The 21,732-nt window shown below is 36.4% G+C and overlaps 1 protein-coding gene across 1 annotated transcript in view; it reads right to left on the bottom strand.

Annotated features, from left to right (window-relative positions):
* LRBA (LPS responsive beige-like anchor protein) overlaps positions 1-21,732 on the bottom strand; it is a 621,066-nt gene that overhangs the window by 5,878 nt on the left and 593,456 nt on the right. The window contains 2 exon segments of the mRNA XM_025198536.1: positions 8,079-8,275; positions 9,411-9,512. Of these exon segments, the coding sequence (XP_025054321.1) occupies positions 8,079-8,275; positions 9,411-9,512 (299 nt within the window).

Raw genomic sequence — 21,732 nt, 5'->3', positions numbered from 1 at the left:
TTTCATGTTGCAGACTCAAGCTCTCAACAGTTAGGACATGCCAGCATTAAGACCACTTATCCACAGACAATCTTAATTCAGCTGTTACTTAGGCATGGGTCTTGATGCAACAGTGTTAGCCATCTATAACACTGGTGTCAAAGATCCAGCCCAAGGTGCTACCTCTGGGTCTCAGACCAGCCCTACACACCACATGCAGCACCTGCCGTTCCACCCCTGAATGCTATGTCCAGCATATGGAGCTGGTCTGGAATGAGCTGGCATATGCATCACCAGCAGGGCTGGAGGTAGTATGCATGCTGTGCACGAGGCCAGCCCAGGTCACTGCTTGTGGCGCACATGGCTGGTCCAGGGCACATGCTGCATATGGCACCCATGCCACATTGGCTCTGGAAGCTGGATCTGGGGCCTGAAAAGCTATCTATGGTGTGCAGAGCTGGTGCCGCATACAGCATGTAAGGCCAGTCCAGAGTGTGCACTGCATATGGCATGTGGACCTGGTCCAGAGCACACACTGCATGTGCCGCTTGTGGCTCTGTGCACTAGATCTGGTGCCTGGGGCTGGTCCAGGGGGCCCAATTCAACCTATGGATCAGCCCCTATTCCCCTCATTCAGCCTGCAGGGCCAGATGAGTTTGATACCCTTGTTCTATAAGATAAGTTGGTAGGTTCATTTTTCAAAAAGCAAACTGAGGAAATCACTGGAATTCCACCAAGCAGATCCACACTGACTCCCACATGGCCATCAGCAGCACTGAAACCCTTACATTCACATACGGACCTTATCAATAATGTTGTACCCTCCACCCAAGCCTCCTTTTACTCTGTTCTCTTCCACTCCTTCAGGCTCTTGCTTCCCCTTCCTCTAATGTCCCCAAGACTTCTGCAATTTTCCTCTATCCCTCTTACTCCTCATCCATCTGTGACCTAGTTAGTATGCCTCTGCTTCTTCATTCTGTTTTGACACCAATACAGAAAGTTAACAGACTAACTGGTAGAAGCAGGAGACCATTACCTTCCATGTACTGAGCTGGAAATGGATTAAAAAATGTTTTTTCAATGGGTTTCACAGAAATCTGCTTACAGTCAAGGACCAATGCCCAGGAAGCCTGGTTTCTATACCAGTTTTTGAAAAGTAGTGTCCCTCTTTTGACTAGAAATCCTTCCACCCTTGTCCTCCAATAAAGATGCCATCCTCTTCATACCTTTCCATCTCTATAATTATCTTCCCCTACACTCCCAGCCATCCCCCAAACTTCCTACCCTCTCCCTTCATTACCTATCCACTGCCTTATTCTCCAGCTGCTGTTCCCCTTTTAGTTTCCTGCCTCCTCCTGGTGTGGAGACAGTTCAGGCTCTTAATGCTTGACAGGACTGAAAGGGTCCCTTAGACCTAGGAGGCCTAGTTACCTGGACATAAGTGGACTAGAGTGCATTCATGGAGCTAGCATACACCACAGGCTATGTTATTGTGGAACCTGTTTTTGTACAGAGAAAACGCTGATGTAGCGTGTTTTTCTGCAACAGTCTGATGATAAAAATGCTTGTTATGAATCAAAAGGTTTGTTATGGCATTCCACCCATGTCTGAAGCAAATGGAGCCTAGTACCAAGAGGAGAAAAACAACAATAAAACAGGCAAAAGCAAGTTGTCAATGAAAAACAGAAAATTGGCCTAATTGGTAGCTATGTGACTAAAGGACTGTAAATATTACCTGCTTTTCCCTTCTCTTCCCCTTCTCTCCCCCACTTTCCCTTACCCTAATGATGCCTGAGAACTGAAAACATCTGATCTCCCTTCAAGGAACCAGCACCCACTCTGCAGTACTCGAGATGTGTATTATTAGGACTGGTAATATGCAATTACTTGATGCTTGGAGTTAATACTTTATAGTGCTCAATAAAACTGATTTATTAAAGAGTTAATTGGTTTCTCATTTGGAGGGAATGAATAGGTCCTTGTTTGGAGAAGATAACTGGGTCCTCATTTGGAAGGAATAAATAGGTTCTCATTTGGAGATAACAACCATATTTTAAGGCAATATCAACTCTGCTGTTGGCTCTTGCTCCATTTAGAAGGAGAACCAGACACCCCTTGGTTCTTAGGGCAACACTGGCACTCAGCACTGCCTCTCAAGTTTTCATGACTCCACCTTTCCTTCTCTGCTCCCTTCCATCCCCACTGCACTTGCAAACTTCTCTCTTACTTTATCCTATTGCACCCAGGTCCTTATTCTTTGCCTCCCATTTAAACCACTTGTTTCTCAACTTCCAGACTGCCAGATCTCACTCATAGAGGTGTATGGCACTTCTGTGGCCCTTTGCTCTACTAAGCATATGCAAAAACATTTTTTAGAAGTTTATTAGTTGGTCCAAGTTTGGGCAGATTTTCACCTGGACAGCAAAAGAATCCCATGACCCTTTTGTCAAATTTCAATTCCTGAACAAAAAACACAAAGACACCAAAACTTTTCAACAAAATATTTGCAAGAAGCTAATGAAATCAAAACATCACTTTTTCCTCCAAAGCCGTTCCATGAGATGGCTACACTGTTTTATAACAGAAATCATAAAAACAAAAGTCACCACTAGGCAGACACTTTGCATGGGAAATTTCAACCAAAAGAGTTACAGTTAAGAAATGTTATAAGTAACTGAAGACAGGGCCTTAAGATATTGGAAACAGGTAATTTTTTCTATAGAGGTTGCTACCAGCTCTGCCTGTAATAATGAAATCCTAACTACTTAAAAATACGATCCTGTCTGTGCATATCCGAAATGTGATCCTGCCTGTGCATATTTGTGTTAAGTTCTGCAATTCTTTTGTAATCGGTGTCTGAGAATTTTCTTTATAAACTGCTTTGAAAACAAAAACAGTTTCTTTAACAATTATAGACTTAAGCTAGATAGTTTTTAAAAATGGGTGAAGTTTAAAATACTTATTGGTTTATCAAAAATCCTTAAGCAAAAAGCTTTGTCATGATACCTTTGAGTGTACAATGGGTTTCTGTATAGAAATATATCACAGCCTGGAGCTCCCAAAGCATTTAAGAATATCAGGTCATGAAATTTGTTAGGAAGAAGGAACCAGGCTATAGGCACCACAGGCTTTCTGTGCTGAAATCTGCAAATCTTGTGACACCCATATGCATTATAATCCCTGTTTCTGAGTAGCTTTTAATATTCAAAATTTGTGATGTGTTGTATACTCAAGCTCCTTAGGAAAAGAGTTTGTAATATGTAGAATTTATAGCATATGCACCCAAAAACAGGGGAAATTGAAATACAAAATGTTCTATTCATACAACTTTAAAGTGGTTATGGAGATTGTTGACAGTTCTAGAAACTAAAATATTAAGGTCTTCATAGTAATAATTAAAGTCAGCCCCACTGCATATACATGTTATTTTTTATTCTTGTATCTTATTATTTTTTATGATGTTAATCTATAATTTAAAAAGTATGAGAGCTAAGCTATTATTACTTTTATATTTCCTCAGTTTTTAGTGTTTACTATAGTAACCTTAGTGTTACAAGAACGAACCTTTCTGTTTAACATTTTACTTAACAGAAGTTTAAAAAATAATATGATTCTTATATTTTAATTTTTTGCATGCTAAATAAAATGTCATAATGACAAATAATAAAAAAAAACCTATTTTAGGCAACTGTGTTTTGAATTAGAATTATGATAAATATGCCCAAATTTAGGAAGAACTGTATGTAATGCATCTTCCAAAGCCATAACGTGAACATGGAAAATTAAACCTTAATTCAGATTACTGTCAAACATCGTGAACTAAAACTTTTCCCAAGTGACAAAAATCTTCCAACTATAAATTATTTCCATCACTTCTCACTTGTGTTGGCACAAAAAGCTATACTAAGCACCTCCCACATCAGAAAGATGGCATGTTCACTGTCCCAAGGAGCTTAGAAAATAAACTGGATGCAATCTAACAAGGGTGTAATAAGGCAATAGGCAGGGGGTAGATAAAAAAAATTAGGTGATATAATAAAAATTAGTAAAAGAGAAAATTGCACACATGATGATAGTGCATCCTGAAAGCTAACAAACCAAATAAAATTATTAAAAAGATCATTCATTACAAGTAAAATCAATATCAATTTTTTTTCTTTCTACAAATGGCAGCCTCCTGAGGGTATTTTGAAATTGCAATGAAGACTGTGACAAATAATTATTTGCTACACTTATAAAATTCAGCTGATGAAAATCCATTAACCTTATGGTCATGGTTCACTTGAGTTTTATACTTCAGGCTTTTTACTGGAGAAATGCTATATTAAAAGGCAAATTAAAGCTATTAATCTTTAACTCTTCCACTACCTGAAAATTTCAGGATTTCTCTGATCTCTTGATTAAATAAAGAATAGACTTTGAAGGCTTTACCAATATCTATGCCATTCTAATAAGTCACCTGCTTGTCAAGAAAAAAAGCTGTTGATATATATATGAAAAAGGTCACCCTGTCAAAATTTCAGTTTCATGACATGCCCCTCAGGATTTTACAGACTAAAGGATGCATTTACTCTCAAGTCCACCAACCAGTATGGGGGAAGACATGAATCAATTTTACTGTTCTGTTTTCCCCAATGAAAGTTTTCTAGAATTCTACTAAGTATAAAGCCCAAACAGCTCTGCCATCTAATGTTTCTCACAACACAAGAGCCAGACACACAAACAATCCCCCAAGTGCACAATTTAAGCAGTGTTCTAAAAGCTTCATTTCTGACTTGTGCTTCCTTGAAGTCTCAAAATTTTGTGCAAATACTTTAACCTCTCAGATTTCTGAAAGGCCATGCTTCATAAAAAAGCAAAACCTGTCACCGTGACAGCATTGGCTTACAGCAGTAAGAGTCTGTTAGGTACTTCCACATTTCAAAACAGACTCAGGAAAGGAAAATAAATTGGTTCCTTTGGGTGAAATAGTGTACAGTCTTTGTTTAAGATAAAATAACTCTACTTCTCTGAGCAGGCTGTCCACTTAGATTGAAATTATTCATTAAGACATCTAAACATCACATGGCAGATATGCTGCGATATGCTGTTAGCCTGGGCACTGTTGAGCAATACAGTACTTAAAACAAAAACAGGTGGAAAGGGCTGATTAGAACCTGGGTTTCCCCAGAGTGTTTGAAATCCTCTTGCAAGTTTTCCAGGACTGCACTACAAGAAAGGAAGCGGCAACATTGCTCTGAGTTTAACAATGGTAAACGGGTACTTTTGTCAACGACATCCGGAAAGCGAAAATGACAATGACATACAAAAGCCAAAATTGGAATTTTACTGTTATGCTTTCAGTCCTATTCCTTCCTCTTCCTCCAATAACAAATAATCAAATTGTCAGCCAGCACAGCCAGTGGGCAGGTACTATTCATTTTAAATGCCCCTACTTTAATCACACAGTTGCCACTTGCCGTCTACTATGATAAAGTGCAGAAGCTCTGGGAAAAAAGGTTGTGGATTGTTTAAGCCTAAAACCCAACTGGGACTGCTGGGAAAGGAAAAAAAAAACCCCACAAAAACACAGAGAACATGTTTTCTACTACCCTACGGAGAGCGAAACTTCGCTGCCTCAAGCAACATTCCCCAAGCTGTGGGCACTGACTGAAACACTACAGAAATTGTTTTAGCCAACAAGGGATTTCTAGATATTTTACAGATTTACTAGCCTAGCTGACAACATAATCACAACTGAAAGTGACATATTATCAGCACTATTATTGTAAGAAGAAATGAAAGAGAAAACACTCTGATGTGTACTTGTTTTAAATGAAGTGTTGGGGCAGGGGCGGGGACAGGGGTAGGGCTTGGCTGAGAATCAGAAAAGCATCTTAACAAAGACAGCACGCTTTGCTAATCATTCTCATAATATATGAGAATGTGCATGTTCCTGTCCCAGGCCTTTTTTCCGCAAACTTCATATAGATACTTGTTTCAATTTCTTAGGCATTTTTTCCAGTTGTCCAACACTGCCTCAAACAACTCTATTTTTGTGGCCCCCCATAACATTCAAGGATTCTGTGCCCCCTTGCCTCCCAAAGAACAACACTAGTTAATGGAGAACAAACTACCGACTGCAGCTATTTTAAACTGCATTCTCCACAATCAAAACAGCTGATGTTCTGAAAAAATTAAAAACGCTGGATCTACAGGATTTTATTTGCACCTGAGTTTAAAAGGGCAAAAGGATGAGGGGAAAGGGCAGAAGTGGAGCATGCTGAAATACTAAAAATTCAAGTCATAAGGCAAAAGATATTTTAAAGTAAATGTGTGTCAAGTTACAAAATGTTAGCTCCTGTAAAGAAAAAGATTAAAGCTAGTAATATACTTTCAAAGTATAATGAAATATTACTATCCCTTTAGAAGCCTCTTTGGAAATATTTGTCTCTTTCCTTCATTTGTTCTCTTTTATAAGTCTCAATAAACTCAATGAGGATGGGGATACAAATGTATAAGTGCTCCCACTTTTAAAAATAGAGGTAAAACATTTGCTGCCTATTATACTATATGCCGAATATATCACTATAGTGTACTGTAAGGTGTGATAAAAAAGAACAAGTTTGGTGAGAAAGCAGATGTTACAGACCCTCAGTAAGAGGAATACTGTATAGCTGAGAACTATATTTTTTTAAGTGTTCATGTTTCTAACAACAATTCAAAATTTAAAAAATGTATCTTTTTTATGAAAAGAATAAATTTTAAAAAAAATCTCTTCAGGTTTTGAAAATACTACCTTACTTGATATATTTTATTCTCCTCCCTGCCCAACCCCCATTTCATCTCATTTGGGCAACAACCAGAATGGTCAATTTAGTCTCTTGTCAGCTTCACTTATTGAATTGTTAACGGGCTGCTAGGTGCTGTACAAACAAGAAAGAAGTCACATGCCTTGCTCTTCAAAGAGTTCAAAGTCCAAACATGCAAGAAACAAGGAATACAATGATGGATTAATTGAATACTGCAGGTTAACACCATTTTTGCCTCAATTATTTAAAAACCTGAAATGTTTTGCTGACTATACAGTAAGGTTCTAAGCTTTTTGGAAGTAATACATTTTTAGAAGGAACATAAGAACTAAGTTCTGGTTCTCAAATGAGTCTAATGCTAGCGTGTTCAGATTTTCAAAACTGCAGTTACTTCCGTTAAAGTAATTCCTTCATTATTTTTATTAAAGCTCTCCCCATTTCTTTTAATATAAATATGCTGCCCTTTGTGCCTAGCAAAAGCAATCACCATCCTCTTGAAGTTCTACGTGCATTTCATTCTTTAACTTTCTACTGAATTTGTATTCTTTGTCACTTGTTCAAAAAAAAAAAGTGACAACTTTCTTAATTGTTGTTACTCAAATTTCTGCTTAGTTCTGGCATAACTGTCAAGTTTTGGAGTTCTGTTCTACTTCATGTGTGATGTTTTGTTACTTAAATTATCAAGAGCTACTTTTATTATTAGCAACTGATTTCCACAAAACCATGAACTCAAACTACCTTCTGCCTGTTCTTTCAGGAGTTGATCCAACTCAGGAAACAGGAGAGAAAGAACCTTGCTTGCCCATTCAGCAGGTGTCACAGAAACCTTAGTAGCCATAAGGAGAAAATGCCTGCATGTTTTCTGAAGCCAGACCCAGTGCATGACATCTCATACAAGGTAAAAGAATGTGGACAGACTGTCAAACAGGAGACGCATGGCAGCCCTGTTTCCAGCTGGAGAGGTTGATCATTTTGACTCTTCAGATGTTGACAATCTAATACCCTGATTCGTGTGTGTGTGTGCGCGCGCGCACACATCTGCGCCTGAGTGCACGTAACAAGTAGCATATTTACATTCTTCTGTTCAAGCAAACACCCAAAATATATTCCTAAACAGGTCGTAACACCCTCTAAGGTTAAAAATAATTCCATGTGCAATATCTGACTGCTCAATGATACAAGTCCACTCATTTCTCTTACTTGTTGCATGGAAAGAAACCCAGAGCAGTTCCACAACTGCAGGATTATCCACAGTCTATTTTTAATATAAGAGACCATAATAATTAAGATGTATTTCAGCATATTTACCCTTATGTTATCATCTGTTTCCATAGCAGCCTGAAGTTTTCCATTCACACTGAATACACAGAAAAGGCCATTTTCATAGTATATGACACAGTGGCCCTCTCTTGAAGCCTGTATAAGTTTCGGTCTCAGAGAATTTTCAGGACCTTCTAATGTCCTCAATAGGTCTCCATTCATAGAATGTATGAGACATGGTCCTTCTGTTAATAAAGAATGAAAACTAGTGGTTACTTTCATATCAAATTAAACCGAAGACATGAAAGAACAATTAGTAAGCAATGGCTTTTACTATCTTCTTAAGAACTTAAAGGTATTACCATGATATACTAGATACCAATACATTGAAACAAAATCTCCTGCAAAGCCTAGAGTTACAGAAAGGTAATAAAGGGATCACCTATGACTAGTCTTTCTTGAGGTTAGATTTTTAAAGATGCACACATGTGCAGGTATCCAATTACACCATTTTGTAAAAAATCCTGATATGCATTCACAGATCAAATGTCCACATAAACTTCTGTGCTTAATTGTATAGCCATATATTTGCGTACTTGTGTATATGTACTTAATTGATAACAAATAGAGACAAACACTTGACTTTTGTCATGTCAAGTATTTACATGCACAAGTTAAGTGTTTGAACTTTTGAAAGCCCAACTGAAAATATTGTCCATAATCTAAGAACAAATGAATAGTTAAAGGTTAGGCAGGGGCAATTTATTATAAGTCAACATGATTTACTATAGGCAGCATGGTAACAAGTGAGTTTCTAAGAAGGACTTAAAGATGTCAGAGCTGGGATTTCATAGATGAGCTCAGTGAGAATGAACACAATTACTACAAATTTTAGTTGAATATGCAAATATATCCTTGATCAAAACACCAAAACTCCTTATCTCCTGAGACTAATCATTGCTGTACCTCCTGGGAAGTTATCCGTAATAGAAACAAACCCACATAATTACACTGCATTCTTGAGAGTCTCTGCGGACAGGCCAGGAATTCAATAGAGTGAGCTATTTTGTTAAAACTATATATAAACAAACAAAAATTAAAAAGTAACAGGGGAAATCTGCAAAGTTGTTGACCATTGTGTATTCTTATACATACTAAACTGGCCTCTAGTTTTAGAAAACTTAGGGATGTCTTTAAACACATTTCTAGTGTGCTTAAAAAAATCCTGTGCCAATTAAAATAACCACATTGTTTAACATGAAGCAGATGTACCTAGAATTATCTCCATCTACCTAGACTGCATTTATTTTCTCAATTAAAGCAAAACTTCAGGAATAAGATGGAAAGTATTGTTTTTGAAAAGATAACAGCAAACTTTACCTTTGGAACCACTTATTACCAGGCCAAGTTCAGCACAAACTGTAGCACAAGTGATCTCATAGTCGTGTCCTGTCAAGATGGCTCGGGGAGTGGCAAAATCACCTTCAGTGAAAACAAGAATGAAAAGGATCTTTGGTTATGATTAGTCTCTCGAATCACCATTTTCAGTAAACTGAAACATTTCATTTTCCCCTGCTTCTTGATTAAACATTCTCCAGAGCATTTTTGTATTAGAATGGAGGCCTACAAGTTTCATGCTCCTGATTCACAATACACTCACAAAGCAACAACCAACTTTCAGAAGTTTAGCTTGCTCACTTATTAATGATGAAATACATAATCCAACACTATACAACTCAGACACCAACTAGCTTGAGCACATAGTTCTCCCTCTCTCTTATCCGAGAAAGATTAGCAGGTCAATCAGGCCAGGGACAGAAATTACACAAAAACTGGTGTAAGTAATTGGAAACCGGTTCAAATCTGTAACACAACAGAAGTTCAGTGCACATAAACTGCTTTCAAAAGAACCGAAACCGGTTTAAAATAAACCTGGATGGATGTAGTATCAGACTTACCTGATTTAGGTTAAATTGGTGTACTGAACTTCTGTTCCAGACCTCCTCAAGTTAACTCACAGTCGTACCTCCCCTGCAACAACCCCCTCGCAGGGTGGGCAGACTAGCTTTGGCCCAAGCTGTCTGCTCCAGCCAAGCAGGGAGGCATGCTCGACCATCCTCCAGCTTTTGGCCTGGTCCACTACAGGCATGTGGCTACATTTCCAGAATCAAAAGTGAACGTCTGTTCACTTACTTATTTGTTCAATCTAGTCTATAGCTTAGACTAACCTGCAAAGATTAAATTGATTCAGCCTCAGGCTTTTGATTATTTGTATTTAGCCCTCCTGTTTTATAAAGAAGTGTAGATATCATTATAGTAAACAACAACAAAGGGAGGAAGTTACTATGTCAGGACAAAGGAAGGAGTCCACTGTCCACTGATTGGTTTCATTTTAATCAATAAGCCTCAACTATGAGGCTTAAATAAGTTCCGCATAAGAAACAGTGCAAAATTTAGCTGGGATGTAAGTACTCAACTGAAAAACCTAAGACAAATCGGTGTTGGCTCCATGAGGCAGTTAGCTATATGCTTTCCTGAGTCTTTAGAGAGATGCTGTAAACAGAGGAAAACTGCAGACCAGACATGTTTCATGAACTGCTGAACAGGTTAGACTTAAATATTTTCTCAAGACAAATATGAGCATCGGTTTTATTCGCAAACCCAGACATAGAAAATGTGAGAATATGCTATGAAGCTCCTTAAAATGCTTCATACTTTATCTCAGGGCTTTTCACTCTCTTAGTTCTCCCAGAATGCCAGCATTCCATAGAAAGCACAATGTTGTTTTTGCAATTGCTGTCTAATTATTTCAATTGGAAGCCTTTTATGAATCATTAAAATCATTAAAGTTCTAAGGAATGCATCTTTGGCGAGGTAATCAACTTTCCTTCTTTTTGCAGCAGGAAATGCTTTCACTTCAAACTAAATTACATGGTTGCTTCTGTGGGATGCCATGAAAAATGGTGGTAAAATCAAATTTTGTTATTTTTCTTTTTTAAAATAGAGAGTGGATTTCCAATGAGACTGAAAGAAACAGTGCCAAGTGATTCCAGTCAGGGAAAAGCATCCTATGTGTTATTCAATTGCCATGTTTCAAGGTAGACTTAAGTTTGAAATTTTTAAAACTGAAATAGAATTAGCAGAGTCTGATTAATAAGTCTATCTGGGTCTTATACCATGCTCACCAAAGTAGTATCAGGTGTCTCATTAGAAAGTATGCAGACTGCTAAACTAGCAAAGTACCCAGACCCTTCCCATGTACAACAAGACTTTCTAATGCATAGGAAATGCAGAATTAATCTGTGTAAATTAGAAACACTTTATTTCCTCTCGATCTATGCTTTAACTCTGACCATTTGCAACAATTCCCAGACTGTCTATGTAGCTGTTGCATACAAACAGTCTTTTAAAAAAGGTCATACTCATAATCTATGATCCAGTATTAAACTGGGGATTATAACCTTTCAAAATATGATTTATTCTGCATTACTGCTGCAATACAAATTTAATTTTATTATAAAACACAAATTTGAAAATTAAAAAGTCTATTTTTCGTAACAAATCAGGAAAATATGGATTAAAAAAAAAAAACTAAACTAAAAGAATATCTAGCAGCAACTCAGTAAATGGTCCCTAATCTCTAAATAAAGAACCATTAAATGATATAGCTTTTGTTTCATATGAAGTTTGGCAAAATGCACTCAAATCCAGGAAGTATGGCAGACAGTTCAGAAGAAAAAAAGAAAAACAAATTAAAAGCATAAGGTTAGAGTTATGATCATTAGGTACTTCTCAGGTGACTGATTTCACAAACACTCACTAGGACTTTTAGAGAAATTTTGCTCTATTGAACTTTCCTCACCTAAATGCAGAACAGGCACCTTTGAAAGCAAGTAAAACAACACTGTGGGGGACAAACCATGAAATTGCACAATTTCATTGCAACCAATTTTATATACTATAATAGTCACTTTAAAATCTACTGCAGCAGACTTATTACTCGTTATTAAGTTCTATATTTTTAATTCAGTGTTTTCTCTGATGTTCTCCACACCATACAGTATGAGGCAGCTTTGTGCTTTAAACATTGTTTTGTTCTGTTTTAATTGAGATGCTAATGTTAGGAAGATTCAAGTCTGGTTTTATTATTTAGCTTGGTGTTCAGAATTTGTATTTGACATAAAACTACATAAGTCAGTGAGGAATTAGTCCATCTAACATATTCATTACATATTTTAATAAAAAAGAATGGCTTAAAACCTGAAATCATGAGAATGAAATGTGCAGCGCTGATTTGAAGTTAATTAGTATAAGATGACTGAGTTTAACAGGACATTTAAGAAATTACTTTAAATGCAGTTATTAGGAGACAGAGGCAAAGCCACAAGTGCACAAGATGTTTACATTAAGCACTTATTTAAGTCGTTGGGTTGCTATTCCTAAGGATTCGATTTATTTTAGGCATTTCCTCTGTAGTCAGCAACATACTCTCAAAACAGAAGGCCTTTCCTCCATCAGAACATGGATTGAGATTACCTGTTTTCCAGTATATACTATAACATTTCTGTTAATTTCAAAATTCAGATGCACCATATGAACTAAACTATAAAGTCATGGTTAGCTAGAATATATGCTGCACCTCAAATGAATTCAGTCATCTATTATTAACTTTTCTTAGCATTCATTTCTTCAATGAAAAAAATAGATAACGGCAATATGAAAAGCAGCTTCTAAAGAAGTCTAAATGTATGCCACTTCTCTGAGTGAAGAGTCTAAAATAAATACTGTAACACGTGAGCCCCATGAAAAGTCAGGCTGGGTCCTTTGATGAGAATGTTAAGTATTTAGGGGCTTCCAAAGCTCTGATTTTCCAAATAATAGGGTCATCTTAAAAGCTGAGTATAGACCAGAACAGATTTCTTTAAAAGCTTTTAAACTTGCTGCTTCAGAAGATTGTCATGGTTTTCAATAATGCAAAGAGAAAATTTTATTTTGTCACTGGTTTAAGGGGCACCACTTCAAACTTTTCTAAATTGTTTTAGGGGAACCGGCTTCTAGACCCCTTTGAAAAGCTGGGGAAGTAACTTCAAAGGAAAGAGAGTCTTTGTCCCTTAAGCAGGTTTACGACCACTGATGCAAACCCTAACTAAGGCCTGAAAAGAATATCCAGTGCATCTTTATGGCGATTCTTAAGGAAGATGAACAAGTCAAATGAGATTAAAGATAGCCCAAATCCTGGCACTAACAACCAAGAAGCACAGTTTTACAGATGTGCTTTTCTCAGCATAATATATAATATGGTAATATCCTTAAACTATGCCACTCCTGGATAGCTACTTAAAATCAGTAAGTAGAAGAATCTTACTGCCTTATACACATTGTAACAAAATTAGCCAAAAATGTATTTCTTAGGAGTTACTACATAGAGAAGCTTTTTCCCCCACTATTAGGCAAGATGTTTTACCTTTACAGTAACCATTCCACTTATTTCAAAGACCTCTCTTGAAGGACAATAAACACTTCCTGCAAAACTGTTTTCCCATAGAAATTTACATAAAATATCACTCATGCTTAAGTGACTAAGACACATTTTAAATCATAAACTCAAACTTAGAAGATAAAAGAGAAGCATATGATATCATGTGTGCAGCAGTATTTCACTGAAAAAAGCTAGAGGCTTGGAAACTGCATTTAAACAGGAACAGTGGGATTATAACAAAGTCAAAACTTTCTTCCAGGTTTACAACATCCAGAAGTTATTCTTTCCTGGCTAACAAATAACTGTTTAGTGTTGCTGGGATTTCCTCCTCCTAGCTTTCAAGCTTTAGTATTGTTAAAAAACAAAACAAAATCATGACAACTTCAAGCCAGTAGTGAACTCCTTATACAACTGGTTTTTATGTTACAGTGATTAACTTAAAAGAGAGCAAACAGTAATTTTTTTAACAGATCTAAACAGGACTGAATATACAACTTAAAACTGCCATCTCGCTATAATGCAAGATACCCTTTTCTAAAACTAGTTCTTGATGTAAAAACATTCAGCAATTTGTCTGCTTCTTTTACACTTTATGCTGAGAAGGCAGTTAATTATGATAAGTCACTGACAGCTCAACAGTAATTCTCAAGTTATCATTCCATGATTATAGAGGCTGTAGAGTCCTTTTTAGTGCAAATTAATTATACAATTTTATGTCTTAATTTAAAATTCTAATCAAATGAAACATCAATTAACGCATCTTTTTGCCTACCGCTTGCTGAAAATAACTGACAGAGTACTTTTTCACAATAAGTTAAAACAAACAAAATCATGCATATTAACAGTATTTAAGAAAAATGAATTTCTATCAATTTCCCTTTAAAATTACTGTATCTAATGCAAAGTCTAAAATAAGATCACATAATTAAGATTCAGATAATAAAATCTAGAAACTATGAACCAAAATAATGTCATCAACAGAAATAAGCAAATCAACAAGATCTCAAATACTCTAATATGCCATTAGATTTCCATGTTGGTTTTATATTCACAGATTTATATTTACAGAAAAGCATTTGTTAAAAGTATTTGACTGTTACAGAAATGAGACTAGCTCTTTAACATAAAATGTAACTGTTTAATAAGTGATGTTAGATAGATTGTTTCAAAGTATTCCTACAATTTTAGTCTGAAGAATGATTTCTTTGTGAACATATCATTTTTATTCTTATTTTGGTTACCAGTCATATGAGAACTTAGCTTTCTTCTTTTTAGAAATATAAATTTTTAAGTCCAACGTTTTACTCTCCTCCTGTTGTATGCCATCTATTCAGACTTTTTTATAACCTGACAAAACATACAACCTTAGATCTAGAAGCCAGTTTTTCCCTGGCACATGTCTTAAAGCATAGAATTAAAAAAAAAAAAGGAAACACTGTTTTTTGAGTAAACTCTCATCTTCCCTGAAACAAAATCCAAAAACATAAGTAAAGAGGATGCTAGCATTATTTCCAACGTCTACCTCTATGGTAAACTGACCCATTTAACTTGTGTGAATCTACAGTTCTAATAAGCTTATTTTTATAGAATACAGAGGAGAGTAGGATATATTTCATTTCACTCCTCAGTTACCATAAGCAAATAATTGACTGGAGTCAGTACTCTAGGTAGATGACATAAGAAAATAGCATACTTTTTGGTTCATCTCCTTTCAGACTGGGTAATGAAAAACATGACTTTGAATGTATTTGATGTGTTTGTATACATTGCGTCTCCAGAACACGTTCACTGTCTTTAACAGGCACAATACAAAAACGGAAATATAGCACAGCCCAGCTTTACTGGAATATTACCTTTCAGACTTTGTATATGAGTCTTAAGTCCCTTGCCTCTCAATTCCCACCAAATGTGCAATGTAAAGCGTTCTTAAAATTCTTCCCCTTCAGCCATGGCTTTTTCAGCTGAAAGTCCAGGAGATTCTCTTACCTTCTCAAAAGAAGGTGAATTCCTCTCAAACCCCTTGTAGATATCTGCCTTGCAAATATTCCATAAGAGTGAACATCAACACCTTTTCATATGCTCTGTACACTTCTCATTAAACTATTACTTTAATATCAACTTTCATCGCAGCCATTTTTGATACCACACCTTAAGAGTATAACTAGAAAATTTTAACACCAGATTTTTAAAAATTTGATAGCCATTCTTTGCAGTACCTTATAAATGTGCACTACCACATTCCAGTTATGCACACAATATAAAACGTATCAACCCCAAAGCAATATTTCTGAGAAAATTATAGAGCAACTATTCCCACCAAAATTATAGTAATGCTAAAATAGGTGTTAGCATGCATATTTTGGCAGTACATTAAACCTACAATTCTTTTACACTTAAATAAAAAATAATCTGAAAGTTTTCATATCATGGTTTAGCTCATTTCAAATATATCAGTGTCTGACGTTTTTATTATTCTCTGCTTATTAGAATATTATGTACAAGGCATCTTCATTTTGCTACAAAGAAGAAATTGTTTTAATCTCTACAAACCTTTTAAAATATACTGACCCATATAAAGTGAGCAATTGGAGCAAACACAGTAGCTATTAGGTTGCTTTTATAAATATGAAATTATTTTAAAACTAATTATTTTATGAATTACATTGGATACAGGTCTTGAGACTATTCATACTGCTGTGACCCTGAATGTTATAAATATATAGGGTAAAAAAATGATCAGGCCATAAAAAGTTTGCATTTTTTTAAGCAAAAACATTACTGTACAAATTTAGAGCTCTAGGTAAGTGAAGTATATTTCTGTATACATGTATGTACTATAGTGAATTTATATCCTGCAATTCCAATATTGTAGAAATGAATTCCAGAAACACTTTAAACTTAGTTTCTTAGCTAAGTTAAAACCATGGTATTGACTGAACAATTTTTTTACAGCATTAAAATCTGGTAATGAAATACTCAAAGAATCAGTTCTAGACTCTAAATAATTACAACTTCTATCACTCTACTCTCATATTATACGATACAGCCTTTGAGTTGAATGGTATAATCATTTTTCTCAGCCAGCAAACAAGGTAAATAGATGTGATATATTAGTACATCGTCCCACCACTATGCATATGGTGCACATTAAGGTTGTATTCATTTACCATATGAATATAATTCCTTTTACCACATTGACTATTAGTTGCAAGTTGTAAATATAGTATTGTTTTGCCTGGGACCTGAAGGCCTGCATTACATCATGGAGCACTAAATATCCTGATCCTTCTGGATAATTTCATGTATATGGTTTTAGTGACACTTGAAGTTGGACATTGCCAACAAAACCAGCACCAAAAACTCTTTCTACATTTTCCATTTCTGAAACAGATGATGCCTTTGTTTGTGTTTGCATAGTTCTTTTAAACATTGTTGGTGCTATCAAAAATATAACAGTAGCGATACTATGTTTCAGAAGGAATCTTGAAAACTTGTCTTTCCTAGTCAGCTGGAACAATATTACAGATACCATGCTTAACAGTAGAGGACATGTTTAAATGGAATTTCTAGTCTACTGTATTTATAAAGGAATAAGATGACTACTAGAATGCTTTCTGAAGCATCTAACGGATTGCAAGTTCTTTGGAAAGGAAACTTTGTCTTCATAGCTGGAAGGCAAGAAGTAAACACTTTCTTGGTACTATATCAACACAAAATTATAACATTATTTGTACACTATCCTAGGTTTGAATAGAACAGGATAAGATTTATCCACCCATTACATCTTGCCTTTTTAACTGTAAGATATTTTAGGGGACTATTATTTACTCTGTATTTGCATAATGGGCCCAGCTTGCTTGAAACCACCATTTGAAAAGAATAAGAACAACGCCCTCCCCCCCCCCAATTATTTTTAAGGGTGTTGCGTATAAGGCCCTGTTACAGATACCAACATCATACCAACAGAATGACACATTTTTGCATATTTTGGCTTAGGTGACACATTGCAGATATCTGTGGATATCAGTGGACATCTGCCTGTGAAGCTCCAACTATGATATCAGAGCATACATCTCTGACGGCTGCTTCTAGGTGACCTACTAATGCAATATCAGATTGAAAATGAAAATGTTAAACATAAAAAAATATTTAAAGTGGTTACCATTCTTTAATGTCTTCTGGAAAAGGTAACCATTTATATCTTTACATTACAACATCAGAAGTTTCATAAGCATTTTTGCATACCTTGTGACTCTTTTCTAAGAAACATAATTTGCATTCTGTATCTTACAAGAGAAGCATGTAACACTGAACTTACTAAAGTTATAGTAGAAACAGAAAAAATATTCCATTTCTTTTTATAGTGATATTTATTTCTGTTTCGACCTCTACATCAACATTAAATTGCATTTACACTTTCACATTATGTATTTTAAAGAGGGGGCAGATTATACTACAAATAAAATCCATAGCAACGTCAGACTAAATATGTTAAAGAATACATATAAGTTTTTTTAAATATGCTATTAATATTTTGTTGATAATCCATCCCCAGCATCGACTTTCAAATCATGGCCAGCAGATGGTGCTACAGGATTCTCATATAGATACAGTAAAACACTACTATACTCAGCCATTTTTAAGAGACAAAGAGTATTTATTAACATCTGCATCGAAGCACTCCTAAAATAATACTGGATTATTTACTTTTTTTTTTTAAGAAAACAGAACAACATAGGATGGGCATGGGCTAAAAATAAAGGAGTGATTGCAGGGACGCAATGTACATACACGCTATTCACAAACAGACTTTTTTATTTTCAGCATGATACACTACATATTTCATAGGAACGCTATCTTTTCTTAGTGAAAGGACTACACTGTACGTCATCAATGGAGTTAACTGCAGTCATCCTAACATAATTTTAAATATTCAGAAAATCTGAAAATTAGAATTTTCAGTTCTCCTGAAATATCTCATTAGGCAGATATAACAAAATAATAGCTGGATTTACAACTATTACGTGATTGATGATTTATTAGTGCCTAGATACCATGATGACTGGCACTATCAAAAGCTTGATCAATAATATTCTTGAAAGACTACAAGACTATGCTATGCAATACTGTTTTTAGGGCAGAAAAAACAACAGAACTGCTTTGCACGTTACTTTAAAAAAAATCTCTACTAGTAAAATTATAACAGCAAGTCTGAAATATTTATTCTAGAAAATAAACATAAAATAGAAATAGTATCTTTCTTCTATGAAGCGGATGTCAGAGTTCTTAAACTACTTAGCATGTGATCATTTTTATACCTTATGAATAGCTCCAAGGATTGCAAAGTGTAGGCAGCCCAGGTTTAAAGGAAGGAAATGGGAGTTATACTCCAGAAATGTGACCTACCCCTAATCAATGGAACTACCTATGATCTGTAAAGTTAAGTGTGTGTGTAAATCTCTGTACAATTGGTGCCTATGAAATGAAGATGTCTGGCTACAAAGAAATCACTACTAAAACATTATCTTTTAAACAGACCACAGCGGGATACTAATCTGGTGACAGTTCTAGAGTTTAATTATTGGGGGGGGAAAAACAAAACAAAAAATGCAATACATACAAAAGAACCTTTTTGTAAATGTTTAAAAGAATTTTAATTTTCAGATTTGTGTGCAATAAAAATAAATGAAATAAGGACATTTTGTACCTTTCTCTGTCCAGTAATTTAATTAAAAATAATATATATTAGAGCAGGGGTGGGCAAAATGCAGCCCGCAGGCCAGGTGCGGCCCACCAGGCTATTCTATCCGGCCCGCAGGGCCCCCAAGAAAATTTAGAAAATGAATATTTACCTGCCCCTGGCTGCCTGTCATGCAGCCCTTAATGGCTTGCCAAAACTCAGTAAGCGGTCCTCCACCCGAAACAACTGCCCGCCTGTATCAGCGCCTCTGAAAGCTTAAATGTTTTAAAAATTTTAATCTGAATAGAGTGCCTAATTACGTCTGTAGATTAGCAGTAGTGCCATTTAAATAACCTCACTGAAATCAGTTTATTCAGTTTACACATTAGCATACTGAGATCCAAGTTATCCTGAAATACAAAGCAGAAAAAATTACTTTCTGAAGGAACCTATATTACGATGCAAAACTAAGTAATGGATGCAGTACTGTGCAAATGATCTTCACATTACATTTGTGGTACACAGAAAGTAACCTTTTCTATTTTTACGTTATAACTTCAGCATTGATATAATTTGAGTTATTCATGTATGGATGATGAAAGCTAATAATTCATCAGATATCACATGCTAGTTTTAGTAGGAGGAATACAATTGCCAACTCTATATATTTCATTATTACTAGATGATTTTGTAAGAAAAACTTTATTTTATTTTACTACAGCAGATTAAACTTCCAAAGTAGCTTCCAAAGCTTTCATGTTCTTCAGAATGGAAAAGCTTCAAAATAATGATAAATAAATCTGTAGAAAATCTACAGCAAAAGTTTTCTCCATCTACCAGCATACTGCACAGGGTGATCGAAAAGCCCTGTACGGTGAGAAAAACTCTACAAGCATACATTATTTTATGAGCATGGCATAAGGCAATAAAATGCATGCATACACTATACCTAGCTCAAACATACTGCAACACAGGCAGGATGATTACAGTGAAAAAAATTGCAACTGCTGAAACCACAGAAAATATTAAATTAATTGGTTTGGGCTAGGGGCAGACATTATACATACACCAGTTTAAGCAATCAGAAACTAGTTTAAACCTGTAACACAGAGCTTTCCAAACTGTGTGCCGCGACACATTAGTGTGTCGGCGGCAGTGTGTAGGTGTGTCGCGCGAAATCCAGAAAATTTTGCGGAAGGGCACCGCGGAGCTCCCTTACTCGCGTCTGCTTCCCTTGGCCCCTCCCCCGGAACTGAATTACTGTGTCACGAAATGATGCATGTCTAAAAAGTGTGTCACCAGCATGAAAAGTTTGGAAAGCTCTGCTGTAACAGAACAGAAGCTCAATGCACATAAACCAGTTTGAAAATGGCTGAAACCAGTTTGAGATAAACCTGACTGAATGTAGTATATGAGACTTAACTGATATGGCTCAAACCAGTTTATGCAATGTCTGTCCCAGACCCCTTACTGGTTTAAGTTAAAACAGATTCTCCCAGCATCCCGGTATGCTCTCTGGGCTGGGCAGGGCTCTCTGCTCCACAGCAGAGCTAGCCTTTCCCCTGTGCTCCCTGGCTGGAGCTCGGCAAAAAATGCAGGCATCTACCTGGCTTCCCCCTGCTCCCCTCTCCCTTGCCTCCCTATTTCCTCTGCCTTACACACACACCTCTCAGCATTAGCTGCTGTGGCAGATGGGACAAAGGCAGAATCAACAGGGAGTTGGGAATGTCCCTCTGTTGTTTTCTTAATGGGGTGATAAACACTGAGTTAGGGGTGATAGGCACTGTGTTATCCATTCCCTGCTGGGCTGGTGGGGCGGGGGATAGGGACCCCCTCCCTAATCACAGCATTCTGCCGGAGCCTGGCAATGTCCCCCTAAGCTCAGCACTGTACAAGGGAAGGGGGGCTGCTCTAGCGCCCCCCAACTTCTAGCCTGAGCCACTGCAGGCATGTGCCTGCATTTTTTCAGTCCAGAGGGGATGTCTATGTGGTTACAAACTGGTTTAGCCTAGCCGGGTTAGACTCCCCTGCAATGATTGAATTAATTCAGGCTTTGGCTTTTTGAATGTCTGTCCCTAGCCTTGAAGAATCAGGGGAAGGAATTTAAAGGGAAGGATTGTAAAGATAATATGCAACTGGGCAATATATGCCATCTCCCAACTCTAATGGCTGCCACTCCAGCTTAGAAACTTGGACCTTTTGCAGTTGCAACACACTGTTAGCATGTATGTAAATCCTGCCATACCTTTTCTTGATATACCCTGATTGCCACTCCTTGAGCTAACTAGTGTTTGTACAGAGACCCCTTGTGCCTTGGAGTTCACAGGCCTCTTTGCATCAACACTCTGCACAGTATCAGTCTGTACAACCCTGATTTACGAGGCTTATGACTTGAATCCTTACACAGCTTGCACAGATACTACTTAATTTGAAGGAAACACTTTAAATGAACAAAAGTTAGTCTCACATAAAGAGGCTGTCGTTTCCTCTCCTTACCACCACTGTAAGTGATTGCTGTTGTTGTCACTATATGCTAAATTACT

Source organism: Alligator sinensis, unplaced genomic scaffold (assembly GCF_000455745.1).
Source record: "Alligator sinensis unplaced genomic scaffold, ASM45574v1 scaffold169_1, whole genome shotgun sequence".
Taxonomy (NCBI): domain Eukaryota; kingdom Metazoa; phylum Chordata; order Crocodylia; family Alligatoridae; genus Alligator; species Alligator sinensis.
This window is presented reverse-complemented; position numbering and strand designations above follow the sequence as displayed.